General features: G+C 33.8%; 1 protein-coding gene across 1 annotated transcript; it reads right to left on the minus strand.

Moving 5' to 3' along the window:
- Nucleotides 1-4,039: 4,039 nt before the first annotated feature.
- On the minus strand, nucleotides 4,040-7,216 carry CBSX6 (Cystathionine beta-synthase (CBS) family protein). The gene is made up of 2 exons (XM_089803072.1): nucleotides 6,545-7,216; nucleotides 4,040-5,695 (listed from the first exon to the last, which is right to left on the minus strand). The coding sequence occupies exons 1-2, from the start codon at nucleotides 6,892-6,894 to the stop codon at nucleotides 4,690-4,692; spliced, it is 1,356 nt and encodes a 451-aa protein (XP_089659198.1). The 5' UTR covers nucleotides 6,895-7,216; the 3' UTR covers nucleotides 4,040-4,689.
- Between the last annotated feature and the right edge of the window lie 16,133 nt (nucleotides 7,217-23,349).

Consider the following 23,349-nt stretch of genomic DNA (forward strand, 5'->3'; position numbering starts at 1 on the left):
ATTGAAATTTTATTTAATGAATGTGAAAAGTTTAGTCTTATAAAAAATGATTAGTTATTATGTTTTAAACTTAATAAATTTTAATTAAATTATTCTTATTATTTAAATTAAAATAGAACTTGTCTAATAATTATAAGATTTATAAGACTTAGAGTAACACTTTGACAAGTCATCAAAATTATTCACTATAGTCATGCTTTGACATATTATCTCTTATCCATACACTATTCCAAATGTGAGAAGAAACATTTGCTTTAGCATTATTTTCAGTGCTATAATAATTATCTCATTTATTATAATAAATATAGAGACATATTATTCACATAATTGGAAAAGAAATTTGATAAAATGGTATTCATGATCAATATTTGAATAGGTACATATGATTGATAAATATATATCCATTATTTAAGAATATAAATATTATTGTTTTATTTAATGAATGTTAAAAAATAGTCATACAAAATTATACAAAAAGTGTTTAATAAATAAATAAATAAATAAAAATATTTAATAAATAAAAAATTATTCATCATTTTAATAATATCATGTTTTCAACTATATATATACACTATTAATTTTTTTAAAATTAAATTTATATACATTTATAAAATTATGTGTATATAATGTAGTTTTCTCATCACATTGTTATTCCCATTATAATTTTATGAATGACAACTTTATTTAAATTTGAAAAAGACTAAGAGGATCTAATTAAAACTAAATCTTATAAAATAAATTAATCAAAAGAATTAAATTTAAAATTAATTTAATTAATCAAATATTTAAAAGATCAAAATAAAAATAACAATAAATTCAAACAGAAATCTTGTTTATAATTCTTGGGCTTTCAAGTTCATTTTTTAAATAATGTGACTTATTAATAGATGTGGAATTTCAATAACTACAATTTGTATGGTGGTCACGCTTGTTTTGGGAGCATTAAACTCAAAATGGATTGGGTACAGAGTTTAGCAATGGGATTCTAGCCATGCATCATTGTCCCTAGTCTACCTAGTCCCTATAGGGCACTTGAACATGGAGGTAACGAAGTCGAATAAAGTGGGGAGAATTGAAGATATGTCACCTAATGACTTCACTCTACACTCAATTGATCTTGGAGAAGCTAGACACAATACAAAAGTGGGCTTGTGGAGATCAAGTAATGAGGTGATAGAAGAATAATTGGAAAGCCTAAAATTGTCAAAAATTAAGATGAAGGCCAAGATAGAAGAATTGAATAGGTTTATTAGGCAACTGGTTGTTCCATTAGCAACCATCATTGGTGTACCTGCTACTTAGAATCCTATCGTAGCAGAAGTGCAGGCTTTCATCTCACAGCTCCAAAAAGATAGACATTTCGGTCAAATTGGGAAAGAATGGATTGAGAAACTCAATTCAGATGGAGTTACTTTGATTGATCAAATTGGAAATGTTATCCTTCGATTGGAAATTGAAAAAGATAATATCATATCTAATTGCAACACTTTGGCCGCAGAGAAGGCAAGATGTGATGATTGCATTTCCCTCCTGAAAATGATCATCCAAATGAAAGCAAAGGAAGTGGTTGAAGCAAAGATTTTGAAGAAAGGGATTGAGCCTCTGTTTGAATGGCTTCAGAGTATGCAATTTAAGTTGGAGATGATTCAAGAAGCTGAAGAAGGACTCAAGGAAATAGGGGAAAAAGTGAGAAGACCCAAGACAGAGCATTCAAACTCATGAGAGGATTACACATTGATTCAAAAACCAGTGGGCAAGGGAAAGCTCTTATTGGAGTAGAAGTAACGAAGAAAAACTTCTCCACATACTTAAGTAATTTATCTAGAATGACTGCAAGCAGTCAAAATAGAGTGGCAGAGTTGCAAACACTTGGTGGATGAGTACACATGGCTATGGAAGAATTTCCAAATCAGTTAAATGTTGTGAAGGAGTTGGCTTGAGAGCACTCAAAGTGGCTCTTGAGATTCACTAATGTACACGTGCCTAGTCATGAGGAGCTAGTTCCAATTATAGTTGCTGCCAAGGCATATAGGGCGAAAGCTGAAAAGGGGAAGAAGTCCAAGTGATTCAAATGATGCCTCCTTTTTCACTTGCTTTTGCAAATTTTGTCAATTTTGTAAATTTTGTAATGTGACAAACTGGCATCTTGCCATTTTTCATTTTTAGAAGATGAACCGAATAAGTTCCTATTGTAACGGTCATCTCTCAAACCCTATATGTAGGAAGTTGAATGATGAATAAAAGGTCGGCAAATTTTTTGGTGTGAAATACTTTTTGTTGTAGAGACAATGGAGAGTATTTTATATTGATTATTTTTTGTTCCAGTTGGTATTAGTTGAAGTTTGTATCTTTCTCTTATGGTTTCGATTGGAATGAGGAAGAAATGGAGTTTTACGTCCCCTATTTGTAATAAATTGAATGAACGTGATAAGTATTGATATTGTTCATTCTGAGAGGAATTTTAAGTGTTATCAATTTAACAATTAAAGTATAGATTTAAGTTCTTGTAGTTTAGCTCGCAGGAAAAGTTTTGTGAGTTCATAAGATGTGTGGATGCATAAAACCAAATAGATTATTTAAAACTTCTGTTCGCCTGAGTTAGATCTTATCTAAGTCTAGCTTGGTTATACCTCTATTGTTCTCAAGTTAAGAACACACCCCCAATTAGATGGTAAGAATAAACATAATTCATTGAAAATCAATCATAGAGAGTTGTACCTATCAATTTAGAGAAAAGCATGTTCATTTACAGATGGCTTTTCAATTGTTGTAATCAGATATTGTTCAAAACTTCGGGTTATTTAAGAGTCAAAATCAAAAGATCAAATCTGGTTACCAACAGGCTTCTAACTATTCCACTAAATTGGCCATGTCAGATCATGGGCATGGTTTGCAACAACTTCTTGTTGTTGTCCTACCCCACGTACTAGCAATAGTTAGCCTAGGGCATCACTCCGTAGCTTGGAAACCAATCACAAAAGTGTGAAAAAAAGAATTTTTTTTTTTAACAAAGTCTAACCTATCATCCCACAAGGTTTCAAACATTTTCCACTACGGTTGATCAGGTTAGAGCCATTATTGTGGTAGCAACCCTATGAATGTGAATTACAAACCAGTCACCAAGAAAATCCCACAACTTTCTAATCTAACAATTTTAAAATAAGTTTGAATATGCAAAAGAAAGATGAAACAATACTCTACAATATCCGAAAGTCGGATCATCTATCCCAATCTGTACATAACCATACTAGGGCATTAAAGCTCTGCAAAATAGTGAAAAATGTTGCAACAGTCTGTATAACAGGCTCACATGTGTGTAATCTGAATGGAAACATTATAACCTTCCAAATTATGCTTCTCATGCTCAAATACCCAAGCATGGGTACTTGCAAATTCCCAAACCTCCATTTCCAACTTTTTGCAAAAATTTTATAAGTTGCTCAAGCAACTTTGCAACTCTTGAGCAATTTTTGCTCTTTACATCGTTTGATCAAATGAGTCCATCTAGGACTATTTTAGGACCCTACTTAAAATTCCTAGGACCTATTAGCTACCCAAATACCTTAGTTGCCCACCCCTAACAACTTTTAACATATTGAGCAACTTTTGACATAGTTGCCCAAGAAAAAAATTAGCTTGATTTTCTTATTAAAATTAACTAAAACACATCCACATTAGATATCACTAATATTTTGATTGTAATTCACAACAAAAATTAATTAAAAAATCACAACAATTCAAACTATAGTCCATTGATCTATTAGATTGATTTTTTAATTGATCTATAATCTATTTTATTCATTTTTATTAAATATAATTTTAAATTAACAAAAAAAATGATATAAAAAACATTAGAAATCATAAAAACGTTTTAAAATTAACTTCCAAAATTACAATCCCTATTTGTCATGCAGAAAAATACTCTATCGATTTATTATTAGCAATGGATCTTGGACTAATGGCAATCTTTGTTATCTTTTTTCAAAGTAGTTATTATACTATTATTTACATTATTTCAATATAAAAATATCTCCTCCAATTAAAAGAAACCAATGAGCCCAGAACTCATACTTGCTTACTAAAATTATTGGAAAGGGAATACAATAAAAAATGCCCTACTTTCTACTTGATCCTGATGTCTGAACAGACGAGCAATATAAGTAGTAAAACACATTCAATATAGAGAATAGTGGTAACGTAGTCTGTCCTCCCACACACAGAAGGAAGGTGGAGAAGTTAAGATGTATGCGTCCATGTCAAATCAGAAGAGCAGAGCACAGATGGCATGAGTTGCGATTGTCAATATCTGTCACAGTACAGTTGCCGGACGCACGTAGGAGGCCGGATGGGATGATGTGATGGAATAAGGATGGGGGCCATGGCATACCCAGCCAGTCGAAATAACTGGCTGGGCAGCCGTTGCCGAAAAGCCAGAGTGGGTAATCCCGGAAACAAGCAAGCTTTGGAAGGCACGTTTGATTCTTGCCCTTATACCAAATCACAATTTTGGATTTCCCTGGAGAAGTGTACTGGCCATCACATCCAGTCAACACAAAAACCATACTAATTTTAAAAACCGTGATTGACATGACACCAGAGAAATAAAATAAGGCCATTTTATAAACAGGGGAGGAGCTTGAAACGGAAGGGAAGAAGAACAGGGGGCCTAGAGACAGCTGTAAAGAGGGCTCAGTTTGAATGGAGGGGAAGACTGGGAGGCCTAGTGACAGCTGTAAGAATATCGGCATAGGTCACAATTCCCACCAGATTCTCGCACTCGCCGTCTTGTGAGTTTTCCGTCACCCAAACGTGAGTGGCGCGATGAGCAAGCATCTGGGCCATCACCGCCGCCAGGGAATTCGACGGCCTGCAGGTGAGCGGCGAGCTCCGGCCTCTGTACGGTCTGGGGCTCGAACTCCGCTCAAACGCCCGCGCCCCATTATCGAAATACAAGTTCACGAAGTCGAGAGATCTGGTGGAAAACTTCCTGGCAGGCGCCTTGGCCTTTATGGATCCAGATCCAGATCCTGATCCTCCATCTTCTTCCTTCACAGTTGATAATGGACTCGGTTTCCACCGCCCTCCATCTGCGGCGCGGATTGGGTTCCCGCCGCTCCCCTGTTTTGATGTGTTCAATTTGTTGTACGATTGCTCGTTAGAGAGCTTCATTAGGGTTTCACCGCTCCTGCAAGCGCTCAGGGGAACAATGTCCTCGACGCCCATCACGAATTCCCCTGCTGTTAGGTTTGCAAGAGCCCAGGCTGCGGACAGATGATCTGTTTTCCAGAGCTTGAATGCCGAGATGTCGCCGATGATGCGAACGCCTCCTTGATCGTCGTTTTGATCGACCACAGCAATGGCTATGGGATCGTTGCCCAGGACTTTGACGGATTCTCTTGCGGGAGCCCGGCTGTCGAGAGCGAAGGGATGTGGGGTTATTGCTCTGAGGGTCTGGATTGATGTCAGGGGAAGCGGTGCCAGGGCTCCCAGGCAACCGATGAGAAATCTTATCACGTCTTCCCTTGACAGGCAGCACCACTTCTCCTCCGCCCCCTCCTCGCTCTCCATTGATGGATTCAGCCATTTGCCGTTGTACAGGACGGAGAATCGCTTGCTCATGCCTTTCCAGCCCACGGTTCGCCGGACCAGGAGGCGCCGAACGCCCTGCTTCATCATCTCCAGCGCGTCCGCCAATCTGCGTTGAAATGACAATTGTTGTTAAACAATGAATTTCATTTGTGATATAAGATTTTTATAGGTGAATGCTGTTGCTGGATTAAATTCTGTGAAATAGCTTCCATTAATAACTTCAAAATGATAAAAAACGCAAAGGTGTGTAGAGCTTTCTGGATTGTACTGTGTGGAATAACAACAAAATGGAAGAAAACGGAAATGAGTGTAAAGCTTTCGGATTAAACAATGAATTTTCATTTTCATTAACCTTTCTGGATTAAACAATGAATTTCATTTAATCTAAGATTTCCACGATTTATACTGCAGATCGATGCTGTTTCTGGATTATGTTATGTGGAATGACTTCCATCGATGACTTCAGAGTTAAAAGACTGTGGAAAGACTTCCATTAATGACCAGAGAAAATGGAAAGGTTTGTAAAGCTTTAATGAGAGTTCACATCAAGCGTATTTGAAAGGTTTGTACAGTAATTTGACGAAAGTATAAATTGCACAATGTTGAAACCCTAAACCATCTAGAACAACAAAAGTTCGAGATTCTGGTTAAAAAACTTCAAGTCCTTGCAGATCGAATCGTGGCGATCGAGCATGTAAGAGGAAAAAAGCGTTTAAGGAATGATTTGATTGTGTAGTTGGACTTTATTATGTATGTAAACGGCGTCTTTAATCGAAAAGCATGTGCAGCGACTTCGGAATATTGAAATTGCACGATGCTGAAACCCTAAAGCATCTAGAAAAAGATTACTTTGTGCCTGTGCTTAAAATCATCGAATCCTTGCCGATCGATCAATGCCATTCGAGCATTTAAGATTAAAGAAGCGTTTGAGAAATGATCTGACTCAATTATTTACCTGGTTCCTGGGGCGACCAGTTTAAGAAGTTGATTATTTGGAAGCACAATCTGCGAAACAGGGACCTTCAAAGCGGCGTCAGGGTCCGTCAAACCCCACTCTGACGAAAGATGCGCCACAATATCCAGAGCATTCAAAATGCCGACGAATCTTTCCTGCCTTGACTCTGCCGACTCAGGGCTGCTACTCTTATCCGGCGGGCGCTGCTTCCAAACTGGTATCCCGCATTCCGTGCAATCTCGGATGGTAACAATGGCCTCTGCAACACTCGCGCTCTCAGGAAACTCGATTAGCTCCGGCTTTCCTACCGTCAGGTCTCCAACCACATGGTAGAAGAGAACTGCTGCCATCGATCTCAATCGATTCCGCTTGTCAAACAACTGCAGTCAATAAACTTCGACCTGTTATAAAAGCGAATGGAGAAATATGATCAGAAGATGAACGGACGAAGACAGAGATCTGTCCATGGATGACACGGGGGATCGAAACTGCAACCTCGAAGCAAACGCTAATTTCCGATAAAGATTTCGACCTGCAAGAATCGAAGTCATCGCGAAGAAAAGCCCATGTGCCGATACAGATTCCTCTTCCTCAACTCAATCCCTTCCTGCCCTTGCACATCTCTTTCCGATTGGAAGATCAAAATTGAACACGAGAAGAATGAGATCCAGTAAGCTCTAGAGATTGTAACGACGGCCGCGAAAAGAAAAGATTTTCTTTACTGCTGTGGGCCCACAGCAACCCTTCCCAAGCCCGAAACGACGGAGCGGTCTGGAATCATTTCAATTAAAAACTGGATTATTAGGGTTTGATTACCCCGGATTTAAAGCGTTGGTTCGGGAGGGAGACACAGAAGCGGATGGCGGTTGCAACTCAGTAAATTTGCCGCAAGTTTCTACTTAGACTGGATCTTGTAAAAATATCAGTTACAAAAAGATTGTGATTTTCATAGTTTAGATGAATAATTTTAGATTGTTTTGTAAATGAAAAAAAACATCGGCAATGTCCCTGCTTTGTATTAAAATAATCAACAATAATACAATTTTATAACTATATATTCTTTTTTAAAATAGGAGCTACTTTCAAGGATAGCTTCTTATTTTCATTCAAAAAGCAAATACAAAATAATTAGATACATATCATTTGTAAAAATAGTAATAATATACTAAATGCATATCATGAGATTAGTTGTTTCTTTCACCATAGTAGTGACTGGTGTATATTTAGTATTATTATATTATTGTTTCTTTTATTATAGGCAATGACGAGTAGCATGATATTTATCTAACCGCTATGTATTTTATTTTTCAATGAGTACATAGAGCTAACCTAAAAACAGTAGTTCCTATTTTTCGAAAGATTTATATTATTATAAAATTGTATATTATTGATTATTTTAGTATAAATTTGGGAGAAGAAATTATTGTATCTTGTGTAGCGAAAATTTTACCTTAATTTAATATAGTTAATCAAATCAAATGTATATCTTTCTATCGTCATAATTACCTAAAAATCATTTAAAAAGTGAACAAATTAATGTCACTTATAAATAAATAAGTATGATCTGAATTTATGATATTTTTGTTGTTAATTATAGAAATGGTAATGTAAAATAATGTTTAATGTCACATTCCTATCTATATGTGGGGATTGAATTGTATTTAGACTAGAGTTCTTTTGGGATGAGAACAATATATTTGTCACAATCCATCTCCTTTCAAAACTACATAGTATGATAATATTAGAACTCTATTATAATTATATTTAATATTTAGTCATACTCCATAACTTTTAAAACAAGAGCTGTAAGAGAGCTTGAGTCCCTACCTTGTGCAAGGGTTAGAAAGTAATATAAAAAATAGTTGGCAATATTGAAACGAAGAAGATGTGCTTTCAATGTTGAGAGCTAGACATTTTAAAAGTTCAAGAATAATACAAACTCCTAGAAATATGACAAAACTATAAAAATATCGTAGTCCAATATCTTCATACTAATGCTAAGAGGTTTTTTTAATGCTAATTCTTCATCAATTAAGTAATTTTGGGATAATTAACCCATATTTGCTGGGATAATTAACCCATATTAGCCATTTTTGAGGAATCAGACTAAGAACCTTTTCTATTATTTTAATAGTAAATTTACATTTTGTATCAAATTATCCAATAAAATATTCTTATTGTTGCAAATATTTTTTATAATTTGAGTTGTGGACATAGTTAAAAATTTCTAAACCTCTAATTGTTGAAAATTTTAGATTTAAAAATTTTAACAACTTCAAAAAATGATAAAATTACTTATTGATCAAATTTCTTCAAAGAAAATTGTCTACAAATATGTTTGATATATGAAGACTATAATTTATCTTCAAATTAAAGTGAATTAGTGTAGTGGATCATATCTTTTAGAAATATAGTTTGAATTTTTAAAAATGATTATTATGTAAATTCAAATATATTTCATATTTTATGACAATATGTTTAATTTATAGTATTTATAACTATTTACTATTATTAATATAATGAAATGTGTATAATGTTCAAATTGAAACAATATTATTTTGTTTTATTATTACTTATTTAAAAAAAAAAAAAATCAAACTATTCAAATTACACTATTGAAATATATAATATAGAAAATACTATTACATTTATGGTTTTTTAAAATATATATTTTCATAATTTAAATTAATTTATATAATTATAAAATGATAACATAATTAATAGATTTATGTTAATTACATTACAACAAAAAATATTCAAGTAACACAATGTATCAATAATAATAATAAATGCATGTGGTGAACGATATCAAATATTAATAATTTAAAAAATAATAATCTAAAATTCAATGCTAGATGAGTACAGTAGGTGTGTTTGATGTGTTGGATATAAAAACCTTATACAAAGGAAAAGAGGCAATGGAAGGCTGTGAGAAGCATGTGGTTTAGTCATGACCGAATTCGGCAATGGACCATTTTCATCTGCATAGGACAGGTGACCAGATAGTAACTCAACTTCCTGGCTTTGGAACACTCTCAAACTGTCGATGTTATTAAAAATCAAAGAATAGTTTGGAATCATAAGCTTGAGTCTAATAATTGCATCATACTTCTTTCTTTTTCTTTTTTGTAAAAAATAAAAATAACCCTTGGGAAAATTGCTCTCAACCAATGAAAAATTAGAAATTATATTTGAAATTTTGATTTAAAAATTATTGCTACCAAAACCTTTGAATTTTACAATCTATTTCTCATTCAAATTAATTAATTGTTGCCACTACTGAAAACATTAGTACCCTGCCTTATGCAAGGCAGGGACTAATAATTACAAGAAGTGCATCTTTCATTCAACTTATAAAAATAATAAAATAAAACAATGATAATTCTGATAACATTAATTAACACTTTGCATGTTTCTTTTTAAATAAATTATCAACATATAAAACCAATATTTGATTAATAAGTTGCCATGGAAGTCTAGAGTAATATGTATTCTAATAACATAAATTAACACTTTGCATGTTACTTTTTAAAATAAATTATAAACATATAATGCAATATTTGATTAATATATTGCCATAGAAATCTAGAATAATATGTAAATTCCTTTTTATATGAGTTAATATGACCTAATTCAATTCATATACTCGATGGTGATAAAGATATTTACAAACTCATCATTTTCATTGCCATTCAACACTCCCTTGAGATTAACATTAGAGGAGTGACATCATTGGCAAAAGAATCAAAGACATATGTTATAAGCTTATAGACATAGCAACAACCTTGATATGTTGTTAATCAAGTTCTAGTTTGTTATGGATATATACCTTGGGACAACACCTATTTTTGTTGTTGCTTTTATAAAAATAACAACCTTGGTCAAATGAGTCTAAGCCAAGACTGATAATCAAATTACAACTCATCTCATATATAAGCAAACATATTTGATGACTAGAGGTGCAACTAAATTGAAAATATAGATTTCCATACATATTACTTCACAACAAGCCCTAATAATTTTTTTGCTCGCAATAGTTTCATGTTTTCTCTATATTAGTGGTCGCTCTAATATATCAATTCGAAGCATATAAAGTAATTTTTTTCACTAAGATTGTAGGCTTTGATTACCTTTCCATTGATATTATGTTCCATATTATAATGAAGACAATAGTGTTCAATAAATTGTGTGAGCAAACTACGAACCATGGACCCATCTCCTCTTGCATTGGAGGGAAGATCATCCACTAGGCTTGAGGAGGCTTAAGCATGAAGTGAATCTAATGATCCTTCACAATTATGGAATATGATTTTGCAAATAGAAATGAAGAATGTGAAATCTAGGGCTAGGTATCTAGAGAGGAAGAAGATTTTTACAAAATATAGATAGTTAACAAACTAAATGCTCAAATTTAGGAGCAAACCTAGAAAGAAAATCTAGGAATTAACATGTACCAAAAAAATAGATCGGGGGTAACCTAGAGTGTAAGGGGTGATTGGACTTTCCCCTAATAGTGAGAGACACCCTTGATCTTCCAAAAAGTAATGCAAAAATAGTGGATCAAAAGAAGACTACCATACCTTCTTGTAGTTGTATTCCACAACCATGAGGTCTTGTAAGAAATCGTTAGTACTCGCACCTTGAATAACACACATTAGTGGAAAAAAAAAATCACCTAAGACTTACTAGGGATAATTATGTGAAGTTTATAGGTGCTCATATGCCCCCTATTTCAGCTTGATCCTTAGGAAAGATGAAACAAGGTGATATAGCTAACCATATGAACTAGATATGCAAAATGATGAAGAATTCTCCTAAAACCAATTAGGAGGTTTTCTAAATTTTCCTACACTAATTCTAGGAAGAAGGCAATTGAATAACAATTCAAATGCTTATAACAGTGAGAAAATTGAAGCTACCTAGCTCAAGTTATGATAGAAAGAGTGAATGCATATCTGTTGGACTGCATGGTTGATTGGTGAAGTAGTGATGACTAAGTTATAGCATCACAAGAACTCAAGCATTGAGTAAGCATCATAGTGTTGTCATTGATTGACAACCGATCAACAAGAAGACTGAAACATTGCAAGGCAGTCCAACCACTGGTGGACTAGCATACTAGTCATGACTGCAGAAAAGATGTAGCCAAGCCTATGGTAGGCAAAAAGACATCTGAGTTGCTATTAATGTGACAAGACTACGAGAGAGTTTGATAGTGATGTGACATGCTCGTAGAGATAAGCAGTGGAAGTGACAGAAGAAAACAATAACACAAGTCTAAATGTAGACTTATATATGGACAAACATGCCTACATGAATAGGCATCTACATATAGGTAATCACATGTATTTTTTGACTATGCTTGCTTATGTATTTCAAATTTTGAATAGTTGATTTTAGTGGGATAATTTTAGGGTTTTGACACCCAGATTAGGTGAGTGGATTTAAGGACACTCAGACTTCATTTTGAAGTTGTTGTCACTATTATTGTTGTTAATAGTTTTTGTTAGAAATAGGAAATAATGAGAGGAGGGGGGGCGAATCAGTAATTTGCAAACTTTAGCCCAAAACCATATATCTTTAACAACTTTATAACATGCATAAGAAAGTAAAATAACTATGTTGAACAATAAATATAACCATGTAATAAGAGAACTCATAACACCATATTTTTTTAACTAGGGAAACCCTGGCCAAGGGAAAAACTTGGTGGGGATGGTACCCACAAAATGATCCACTAATCAAAAGTATCTTGTGAAAGATATTGACTCTGTTAGGAGTCTATTACATCTGTATAGTGTCTCTGTCCTTGTTAGAGGACTAGGCCTTGTTAAAAGCCTCAACCCTGTTAGGAATGTTGTTTTAACCTTGTTAGGAGTTGATATATACAAATACAAAATGTATGCAATATCATCTCACTTCCCAAACATGCAATGTACAACATAGTTCCTTCAATAAAAAGAGATAGATACAAAAACCTCTTTACACTGTTGCTAATATTTTCAATATTAGATCTTGCCTTTTCTTCTCATTCACAAAATTTGCATTCCTCTAATCATACATCAGAATTCAGATTATAGAACATTATAATACATCTCATGCAATTTACACATAACTTAGCATTTAGCAATTTCCTTTACACCTTGCTAATTTACAAATATATATCCAGTTGGTCTTCATGCCTTTATACAATTATTAAAATACAAAATTATCTTTTTGTTGACTTAGGGTTAACATCTAGGATGTCATCCCTAGTTAGTTAAGTAATTATTTCGTAAACAATTAATTCCTTAACCCAAAACTACCCATTTCTTTATCATACGTTGTCTTGCCTGTATACTGTTGTAACTAGTAAACTAACCATAACTTTATCTATACAGTAGGTACTATCATGCGCACTCACATATGTCATCATGATGATGTTAGGTAGTTGTACCTAACTTCACATGTGTCTATGATGTATTTGTGAAGCTTGCCAATCAAAACTATATCTGTTTTGCTAGATGACACTTAGACAATTTTCTAAGCATACATGCCATACCTTCATCTTCATGACTTGCCCACTTTATATTACTAATATGTTTCCATAAATGAAAACATCAAAATGTATAACCTAGCCAAATTGTCAACAGTCTTCCCCTTTAGCATTGATGGCAACATAGTTGAAAATTGGCTAAGTCCCAAAATACAAAACTTCTCAAAATTAGCCTTGATAAAATTTCAAAATTGTGGATCATTACATATTTACCATCTTTCCTTATGTCTTCTAATTAAATTATAACTCCCCCTTTGATTATGGTTCTAATTTCTATTACAATTTCTACATTACTCCCTTACTTATGCCTTATCTTTCTTACACACACACACACACACACACACACACACACACACACACACACACACACACACACACACACACACACACACACACACCTGTACACAATTTTCCTTAACTCTCCCTCTTTGAAATCAATGACAAAGGTGTCAAAACTTATGTACAAGTCAAAATTTTCTATCCCCACCTCAAGGTTGTTGTTGACTGGTAATATGTGAGATGCAATCATCAAAGTTCTATTTCAAAAAAAAGAACTCCATGTCCCATTTATCTTTTACTACATCTAGAACACTCAATACTGCACATAGAGCATAAGAGGCTATCTCTACTACATCCAAATATGTATAGGAAAATTTCTCATAAGATTCCTTAACTGTTAGGCATTCCTCCAACTGTCACTATACTAGATCAAGTTTCAAAGCAAGGTGTTCCCTTAGCAATGAAAATCTCTTTTATTTCATCTCCTTTTGTATCTCTAAAAGCCTAATTTCATCATTGATTTTATCGATTCTTCTCTCTAGATCAACAATCTCAATTGTGGGATTCTATAGTTCATTTCCAAGTGCCTCTAACTCTCTGAGTCTATTGTTCAGTTTATTTGAAATATCTTTGATAAGTGTGTGTGCACCAACACACTTTCTATACACTATCTTCCCTTCTATAAGACATTGTCTCAATTCCTTGATCTTTTCATTAAGATTCTTCATGTCTCCTCTAATATTTTCATAGACTTTTCTAAATATCTTCGTATCATGCAAATTTTGTGCCTTCACAGTACCTATATCTAACAAGTTAGTGAATTCAGTATCAAAATCTTGAATTACAACTTTTTCTCTATCTTAGGGATCTGACTCTATCATCCACACTGATATGGTGCTCTGAAGTCTACCAGTTATTTCTATCAATGAACTCTAAAGAATCTTCACCTTCTTGTTCTTCTCTATGATCTTTTTGAATGATGAGATCAATTCTGCTTGATCGTCATCATCTAATCCTATTAAAGTTACTAGTGCAAGGGTGTCCTACAAGAACTAGGTACACTTGCCTTCTTTTTTTCCTCATTTTTCTTCTTTTCTTGCATCTTTTTATCCTCTTCTCCTTTGTTCTTCCTTTCTTCCTCCTCCTTTACTTCTTCTTTTTTCTTCTTTTCTTCTTTTTCCATCCTCTTTTTCTCCTCTTCTAACTTCTTTTTTTTTCCCTCCTTTTCTTCCTTTTTCTTTTTCTCCTCTTCTCTCTTCTTTAATGCCTCTTCATTCTTCTTTATTTCATTCTCTAACCTATTCTTTTATTTTTATTTTCTTCTTCTAATTTCTTTCTTTTCCTTTTCTTTTTCTTCTTTATCATCTTCTCCTTCTTTTGAACTCTCATAGCTCACCAAATTGTCAACAAATTTATGATTAGAGATCTATGGGAGGCAAATGAGAACAAAGAGAATAATGAGTAACATCAAACCAATGCTCAAGCATATGAAAGTAGTGAACATAGGTCATTTAATGAACAAAGCTAGAATAGAGAAATGAGACCATACAATCTTCATGAAATATCATGGTGGATCTACAAGGCAAGTTGTGCACATCTTTAGATCTAATCTTTAGTTTGATTTCTCACTATTGAAACTATTGTAAGCCTATAACAGTGAAGACTTGTAATAAGTATTTGAAATCCTCTAACAATGTATCTCTTAGAAAGGAATCAAAATCCTCTAACGAGGTAGTGTTAACAGGATGTTTTAATCCTAACAGATTATGTTCATTCCTAACATGATGAGTTCTTAAAAGGAACATATGTAAGCCTATAACAAGGCACACTTTTATTTGCAAGAAAATGCCAATGGGTATACTATTCCCACAATAGTTTTCACCCTCACATTAGGGGTTTCTACGTAAATACCAGTGTCATTAGTGTATATTTTTCTATGTGATCTTTTTATGGTTCTTTTGTACTACTTTCTTAATTATTTTACTTGTTAAAGAAATGCTAACAAGGTTTGTGAACAAGGTTGTTTTTTAAACTAGTAGAGTTGTGTGCAGTGATTCACCACCCCCTCCCTCTTAGTATTGATTGGGACCAACAATTGATATCAGAGCATAGTCCCTAGCATTAACAACCCTAACAACTTAAGGGTAGATCAAATGACAGCCACTAGACTACAAAGATAGCTTGATGAGGCCCTGGACACTATTGAAGAATTGAAAGAAAATTTGAGAGAATCATGAGCAAAAAAAGAGAAATTGGTGAAAAAATTAGGCAAAAGCTAAGAGCTAAGAGAGAAACTTGAAGAGAAAAGTCGATCAGAAGAATATGAGGAAGCAATCTTAGAACGCATGGCTAAAAATGAAAAGGTAACCCAAAGGATCACGACAATGAAAAAAGAACATGGACATGAAACAATAAGAATGAGCAAAGCATGGGATTAGAAAGTAAATTTCATCCTTGAAAGAGATCAGGCCTATGAAGAACTCATAATAGCCTAGGAAGCTAAATAGGAAGCTGAAGAATTATTGAAAGCTAAGGAAGAAGAAATGACCATGATGGAATTAGAATACTTATACATCAAGCAAGGAATAGTGTCTTACATGAGCATTACCATGACAAAGTTGAGAAGTTATAAGGTCTAAATGAAGAAGCCAAGAAGCTAGAAGAAAACATTCATGAACTAATGGACGAATTGAAGGACACAAAAGAGAAAAATGAGAGACTGATGAAGTCAAAACTACCAAGAGCTAGAATGGAAACTCAAAGCTCAAAGGAAAACCACAAACACAATTGGTTTAGGATTTTAAGGAACCAACACAACGAAGAAAGGAGAGTCTTCAAGAACAAAAGACTTGAATACCATAAAGAACAAGAAGGCACCAAAGAGAGGTATGCCATCCAATAAACCTACTTATTGTTGTGGCAAAGTAGGACATGTGTCAAATGTTTTTTGGCAAATGAAAATATTTTTAGGTACTCAACATGCCTATAGAGTCTATTGTAATATTTGTCACCAATATGGGCATAGTGTACATGAGTCCAGGGATCTTGAAAATGAGGTAGTAGCAAGGTTAATATTACCATTTTAATAGGTATGTTCACAAAGCCAAGGATTTTAGATCAAAGGTAGATTTAATTGATCATTTCCAAAGATAGGAAGATACACTGGGAACAACAAAAGTACAACATATATTTTCTCCACTTGTGAAAATGATGGTTATGTTGCATTCAACTGCAAGTTAAGGATAGGTCATAGGAACAACATTGGACCATGGAAAAATACAATTATGATATGCTGCAAATGTCATAGGATTGGTCACATCACCAAGAACTGTTGGGTCAAACAAAAGCCCAAGCAACAACACAATGACAACAAAGGAAAAGAAAGGCCATTGATAATGAGAAAGTCAGCAAGGACTTTGACAAGGTATGGACCAATAAAAAATTAGAAGATACCAAAGTAAAATATGGAGAGGTTTTAGGCTAATTGGTGAATGGTGAGACTTACCAATCTAGTTAAACTTGAAAAGCTTAAGGGATTATCACAAACAATTATGCCTAAAGAAGCCTAAACTATGGTTAGTAGTGCAAAATGCATAACTTGTAATAGGACATGTTATCCCCAACACTTAACCATTGGACACATCATTAAAAATCCTTTATTGCATAAAGGTAGATGTAGGTAAGAGAAAATTTTACCTTTAGAACATCAACGTTACTTTTATTGTTGGATCTATAATAGGCATATCATCTAGTGAATATCACTTTGAAAACCTAAGATCTTAAGAGATTTCATAATCATGAAACCCTAGCTATCAAAAAGGTGAATTTTGTGTGAATTTGAGAGAGAAGTGATAAGAAACCCTATAACTAGACAAGAGAAACTAAGTGTGTGAAAGGAATCATATCATCATTTTGATTCAACAATGGAAGAGGAACATTATTCTGAACTATATGATATTGAATTGGTACATGGGAAGGAGAATGATCCACCAATCTATGAGCCTATCGTGAAGAGTGAACATGTGAGAGACATGATAGGAGCCCTATCCTCACTCCCAAGTAATGTATTACTTGTTAAATCTAGTAAGCAACAAGTTGCCAGATCTCACAAGAAGTAAGCATGATGGTGTGTTGTTTGTTGAAAATATAAGAGGAGTAATTGAGAGGGGAGGGGTGAGTTAGTTATTACAAAAATAAATCCCAGATCCCTTAGATGTTAGTACAAAATGAAAATAGATAACTGACTATTGCTACAACTTGGTAAACACACAAAATGATGTAACTTAGTAATATCTGGATTAGCTTTGTAAATGATTAACACATAAACCTTTATATGATATTTGTGATTACCATTAATTTAACTTAGTTGTAAACACATAAAAGAAAATAGCATGAACAAATTTGACACCAAGATTTAATGTGGAAACCCAATTTGGGAAAAACCACCAAATGCAACTAGTTACTATTTTTCACTCTTATGAAGTGAGCCCTGTTAGGAGCCAACCCTATTAAAGGTTACAAAACACATTGTTAGGTGTGACCGTGTTAGAGGATTTAATTGCCCTATTAGGAGTGGCCTTGTTAGAGGTCTTGAGAACAATTCAATGGAATTGCCACCTTGTTAGAGGATTTGCAAATAGTTGTTAAGCCAACTCTGTAAGGAGATTTAGATCACTGCTACAATGGTTAGAGAGTAACAATGAGATGACCTGATTTGGATACAACTGAATTACTGATTACAGATCTCTATTCTGGCTTGTACTTGATCCTTCTTGATCAAATATATCTTTGCTACTCCACAAGGATGTTCTGCTTATCCTTCAAATTTGCTTCCTCTTCTCACATTAAATCTTCAATTACATCATAATCTCTTGCACTGTCCCACTTTGAAATCACAACTTGACCTTATACTTATATCTTCCACTTTGTCAAGTCAGCTCAAATATAACTTAGAATAATCAATATTCATCACCATAGCCGGCTGGAATCAATAGATAAATCAATTGAACTTAGTATAACAAAATAAGAAAATCCTTTTTTAGTCGAACCAACGCGGTAAAAACTAACTCAAAAATGATTTCCTTTGTTAACCAACAGAAGCTTGGTTAACACTACAAACTCCCAAAAATCCTTTGGCAATTGAGTGATATCGGTTAGCATTGGTTCCATCTAACTTTCCTTCATTAATCGAGTGAGCTTAGTTAACACTCACTTCTTGCAACTTTTTCTTTGATGCCTAAGTGAACTTGGTAGACACTGCCTTCTGAACTAGGCAAACATATGAACACTTAGTAGACACTGAGAATTGTATTCACTACCCAAGTGAGCTCATCATATACTAACTGATAATGATATGACATTTGAGTAACATCAAAGACAACACACAATTAACCAATTGTATCCAATAATCTCCCTCTTTGGCATTGATGGCAACACAACGTGTCATAGTACAATGAAATTTTGGATTTGGCTTGAGAACTCCCTCTATCAATATGAGCTCTTCCTTTCACTAGATTCTATCTACAATAGTTGCTACCAAGGTCATTCAGAACTTTCTCCCTCTTTCAGAAAACTTCTTTGGAAAACTTCTCCCTTTGTGGTTCCTTACTTTATTCTGGTTTCAAATTTTTTTTTTTAGATATATGATAGTAAAATTCTCCCTCTTTGACAACACATGCCAAAGATAATAATTCTCTAAATACCAATGTACCTTAGTATTGATTCATCTGCAATACACCCTTGCCAATTTTGCACCAACTTACTGATCTTCAATAGGTTCTGGTTGATGCATTCACTAAACTTCATTTAGTGAATTTTAGATAGGGTAATGACCCCTAGTTTACCTCTTAGATCCAGAAATGCATCCTTAAGTAATGGCTTGGTGAATATGTCTGCAATATGTTCTTTTTCTTTTGTATTCACATATACCAATCTAACTTCTTTATTCTGCACTACTTCTCTTAAGAAATGATATTTTATAGCAATATGCTTTGTTTTGGAATGCATTACTAGATTCTTTGATATGTTGATTGCACTGGTGCTATCAAAATATATGACTACTAGATCTTTGATTTCTACCTTCTTTCCTTCCAACAGTTGTTTGAACCAAACAATGTTAGAAAAATTGACTGCTGCTGCTACATATTCTGCCTCTACTATGGATTGAGATGTACAACTTTTCTTCTTGCTTGTCCAAGATACTAGTTTCTTACCAAGAAAGAATGCTTCACCACTAGTGCTTTTTCTGTTATCAATACTTCCTGCACAATCAACATTAGTAAACACCTTCAAGTCCAAATTGCCTCCCAAGTTTGTACCATAAGCCATATTCTTTAGTACCTTTTAGATATCTCATGATTCTCTTGATTGCCATCATGTGATTTTCTCTAAGATTTGCTGAGAATCCTACCACCATGCTAACTGCTAATGCAATATCAGGCCTTGTATGCACTACATATTGCAATTTTCCAATCATTGATCTATATGTGGTATGATCTACTACCTTGGAATCATCATTTTTGGAAAGCTTATGTCCAGTAGACATAGGGGTTCCAACATGTTTTGAATCTTCCATTCCAAATTTCTTTAGTATCTCCTTGATATATTTGGATTGAGTGATGCAGATACCATCTTTGTTCTACTATATCTGCAACCCAACAAAGAATTTTATTTCACCAAACATGGACATCTCAAATTCTTTACTCATTTCTTCTGAAAATGCTTTGCATAAGTTATCATTACCTGTAAATAGAGTATCATCTACAAATATTTTTGCCAACACAATCTTCTTATCTAGTCCTTCTTTGATATACAAACTACTATTGTCATTTGTCCTTTGAAAACCAATCTGTACCAAGTAATTTTATAGTCTTTCATACCAAGCTTTGGGGGCTTGTCTGAGACCATATAATGCTCTTTGTAGTTTGCAAACCATGTCTCTTTTGCTAGGATCTACAAAACCTTATGGTTGCTCAATGTAGACTTCCTCATCAAGAATTCTATTCAAGAATGCAAATTTGACATACATTTGATATACATCAAATCCTTTGTGTGTTGCATATGCTAGTAAAGTTCTAACACCTTCTAGTGTTGCTACAAGAGCAAAAGTTTCACCATAGTCAATACCTTCTTCTTGAGAATAACCTTTGCATACTAATCTTTCTTTGTTTCTTAATACTTTTCCATCTTCATTCAACTTATTTATAAATACCCACTTTGTACCAATTACATTTTTATCCTTGGGTCTAGGAACAAGAGTCCAAGTTTTGTACTTTTCTATTTGTCTTATTTCTTCATTCATTGCTTCAATCAAAATTTCATTTTCTAGAGCATCCTTAACACTTCTAGGTTCAAATCCAACAAGTAAACATGTACCTTTTAATTTTCTTCTTGTCATTGTTCCATCTGATTTGTCTCCAATGATCTGATTAGGTGCATGACGCCTTCTGACATATCTTGCTAACATAGGCTCCCTAGTCTTTGAATGAGTTCCACCATATTCTTGAATTTTAGTTTCAAGCTCAGGTCCTTCTGTCTGTGACTCGGGTCCATCAAGCTCGGTTTGAACTAGCTCGATAGCCTCTGATTGTGACTTGGGTCCTTGTAGCTTAGTTTACACTATTTGCAACTCGATAACTATTGATGTTTTTGGGGACTCAGGAGATGAAGCTTCTTTTCTCTCAGATAGATTTAACAGAGTATCAGGTTCATAGTAAACAAATCTTCTGTAATCTTCAAGTTCCTTGTTGCTTTCTTCTTCACTCTTTTCTATGAATTCATCAATTCTGACATGTGCACTTTCTATAATTTTGTGAGTAGACAAATTCAAACATTTGTATGCTTTACATCTACATGAGTATCCTAGAAATATGCCTTTATTACCTTTTACATCAAATTTGCTTTTTCAAGATTCTTTCAATATATAACATTTGCTGCCAAATACTTTCAAGTAACTTATATTAGGTTTGTAGCCATACCATAGAGGATAAGGTGTTTTATTTGAATCTTTCTTCAACTAAACTATGTTCAAGGTATGAAAAGCAGTGCTGATAGCTTCCTTCTAGTATTTGAGAGCAACATTCTTTTCAATCATTAGGGTTCTTGCACAATCCATGATAGATCTGTTTCTTTTTTTAGCTATCCCATTCTGTTGTGGTGTACTAGGGGTTGATACTTGTCTTTTGATTCTTGTTTCAATGTAAAAATTATTGAATTCATGGGATATGAATTCACCACCTTTGTTTGATCTTAAGCATTTCAACTTCTTCCCAATTTCTTTTTCTACTCTAGCTAGATATCACTTGAATTTTTGAAAGGCTGCTACTTTTTTCTTTAGGTACATTATTGTCATCATTCTAGAGTAGTCATCAACAAAAAGATGAAAACAATTTCTCCATTATAACTCTCTATTCCAATAGGTCCACATAAGTCTGTATGAAAAATTCCCAAGACTTCTTTTGACTGATAGTCTTTGCTCTTGAAGCTTGTCTTTCCCATTTTACCAATTTGGCAATTCTTGCATAGACCCATGTTAGGTTTCTTCAAACTAGGAATACCTCTTACTCTTCTATGTTTGCTTATCTTAACTAGGTTATCAAAGTTCACATTACATAGTCTTTTGTGCAATAACCAGGTTTCCTCTACTTGAGCAATAAAACATGAACAATCACTGAGATCAAGATAAAATAGATTACCTTTGTTTGCTTGCCAGATCCAATCAGATTTCCTTTCCCATCCAATAGTTTGTCCTGTCCATTCATGAATTCTACCTTGAATCCAATGTTGTTCAACTATGCCACACTCAGTAAATTATGCTTTAGTCCTTCAACCCAATAAGCATTGTCACATACAAGTTCTTTAGTCAACAAGATACATCCTTTTCCTTTTACGTTACAAGGTTCATTGTTTCCAAATCTTACACTACCTCCATCATAATATTCTATATGCTCAAATTTTGTTTTCTCACCAGTCATATGATGTAAGAAACTACTATCAATAATCCATATATCATTTTTACTAACATGAGAGATAAGTGTCATCTTATCTCCTTCATCATCAGATTCATCTTTCACAACAATATATACTATTTTATCTTCACTATTATTAGAATCTTTAGCTATAAAACAAGATTTCTTACCTTAGTCTTTGGAGTTCTTGTAGTCCTTCTTGCCTTTATGCTTGCTACTTTTCTTCTCATCCTTGATTTCCTTGTTTGGACACCTAGTAGCAATGTGACCAACTTCTTCACGAGAAAAGCATATTAGAGGAACTTTACCTTTATACTTTTCTCTGCCTTTGGAATACTTCCTTGCAAGCAGGGCTTCAACAACTTCAAGATTACTGTCTAAAATTTCTTCTAATGTTCCATCTTCTTCACTTCTTGATTGACTAGACTTTGACTTTTTACCCTTTTCTTTGAGTGCGAGCTTAGCTTTAAATGCAGATTCAATATTCTTTGAAGCAGGAACATAGTTATCATAGTTATCTTATTCAAAAGTTGTCAATCTTCCAACTAGAGCATCCAAGCCTATTTTGTTATTTGGATCACATCTCTTTTCTTGAATATTAGATAGTCTAATTGCTTAAATAGGAAGAATAGTTCTAAGCACTTTAGTTACAATAGTTACCTCCTTAATGTCTCCTCTAGATTCTTTGATTGCACTTACACTAGCCTTGATTCTTTCCACATATTTTGTAATGTTTTTATCTTCTCTCATTCTCATTTGATTAAATTATCCTCTAAGGCTTTCTTCTTTGGTTCTTCTTACATTGTCATCTCCTCTATAGATATCTTTCAGTTTGTTCCACATTTCAAAAGCAATTTTGCAATCTTTTACCTCATCAAATTCAACATAACTAAGAGCAGATGCAATGTCAATCATCATGATATTATGATTCTTCTTTTCAATAATATCTTCAATTGATAATGTTCCAGTGGGAGTTTTGTATTCAATTGCAATCAAAATCAGTGATGGTAGAAAGATGTAACCTC

The sequence above is a fragment of the Cupressus sempervirens genome, chromosome 10, assembly GCF_028749045.1.
Source record: "Cupressus sempervirens isolate cs-2001-9-10 chromosome 10, ASM2874904v1, whole genome shotgun sequence".
Taxonomy (NCBI): Eukaryota; Viridiplantae; Streptophyta; class Pinopsida; order Cupressales; family Cupressaceae; genus Cupressus; species Cupressus sempervirens.

Bases quoted from the DNA above. Each gene is read 5' to 3' on its own strand.
- CBSX6 (XM_089803072.1), bottom strand. From the start codon at position 6,894: ATGGCAGCAGTTCTCTTCTACCATGTGGTTGGAGACCTGACGGTAGGA. The intron at 5,696-6,544 runs GTAAATAATTGA...ATTTCAACGCAG, and splicing joins CTGGTCGCCCCAGGAACCAG to ATTGGCGGACGCGCTGGAGA.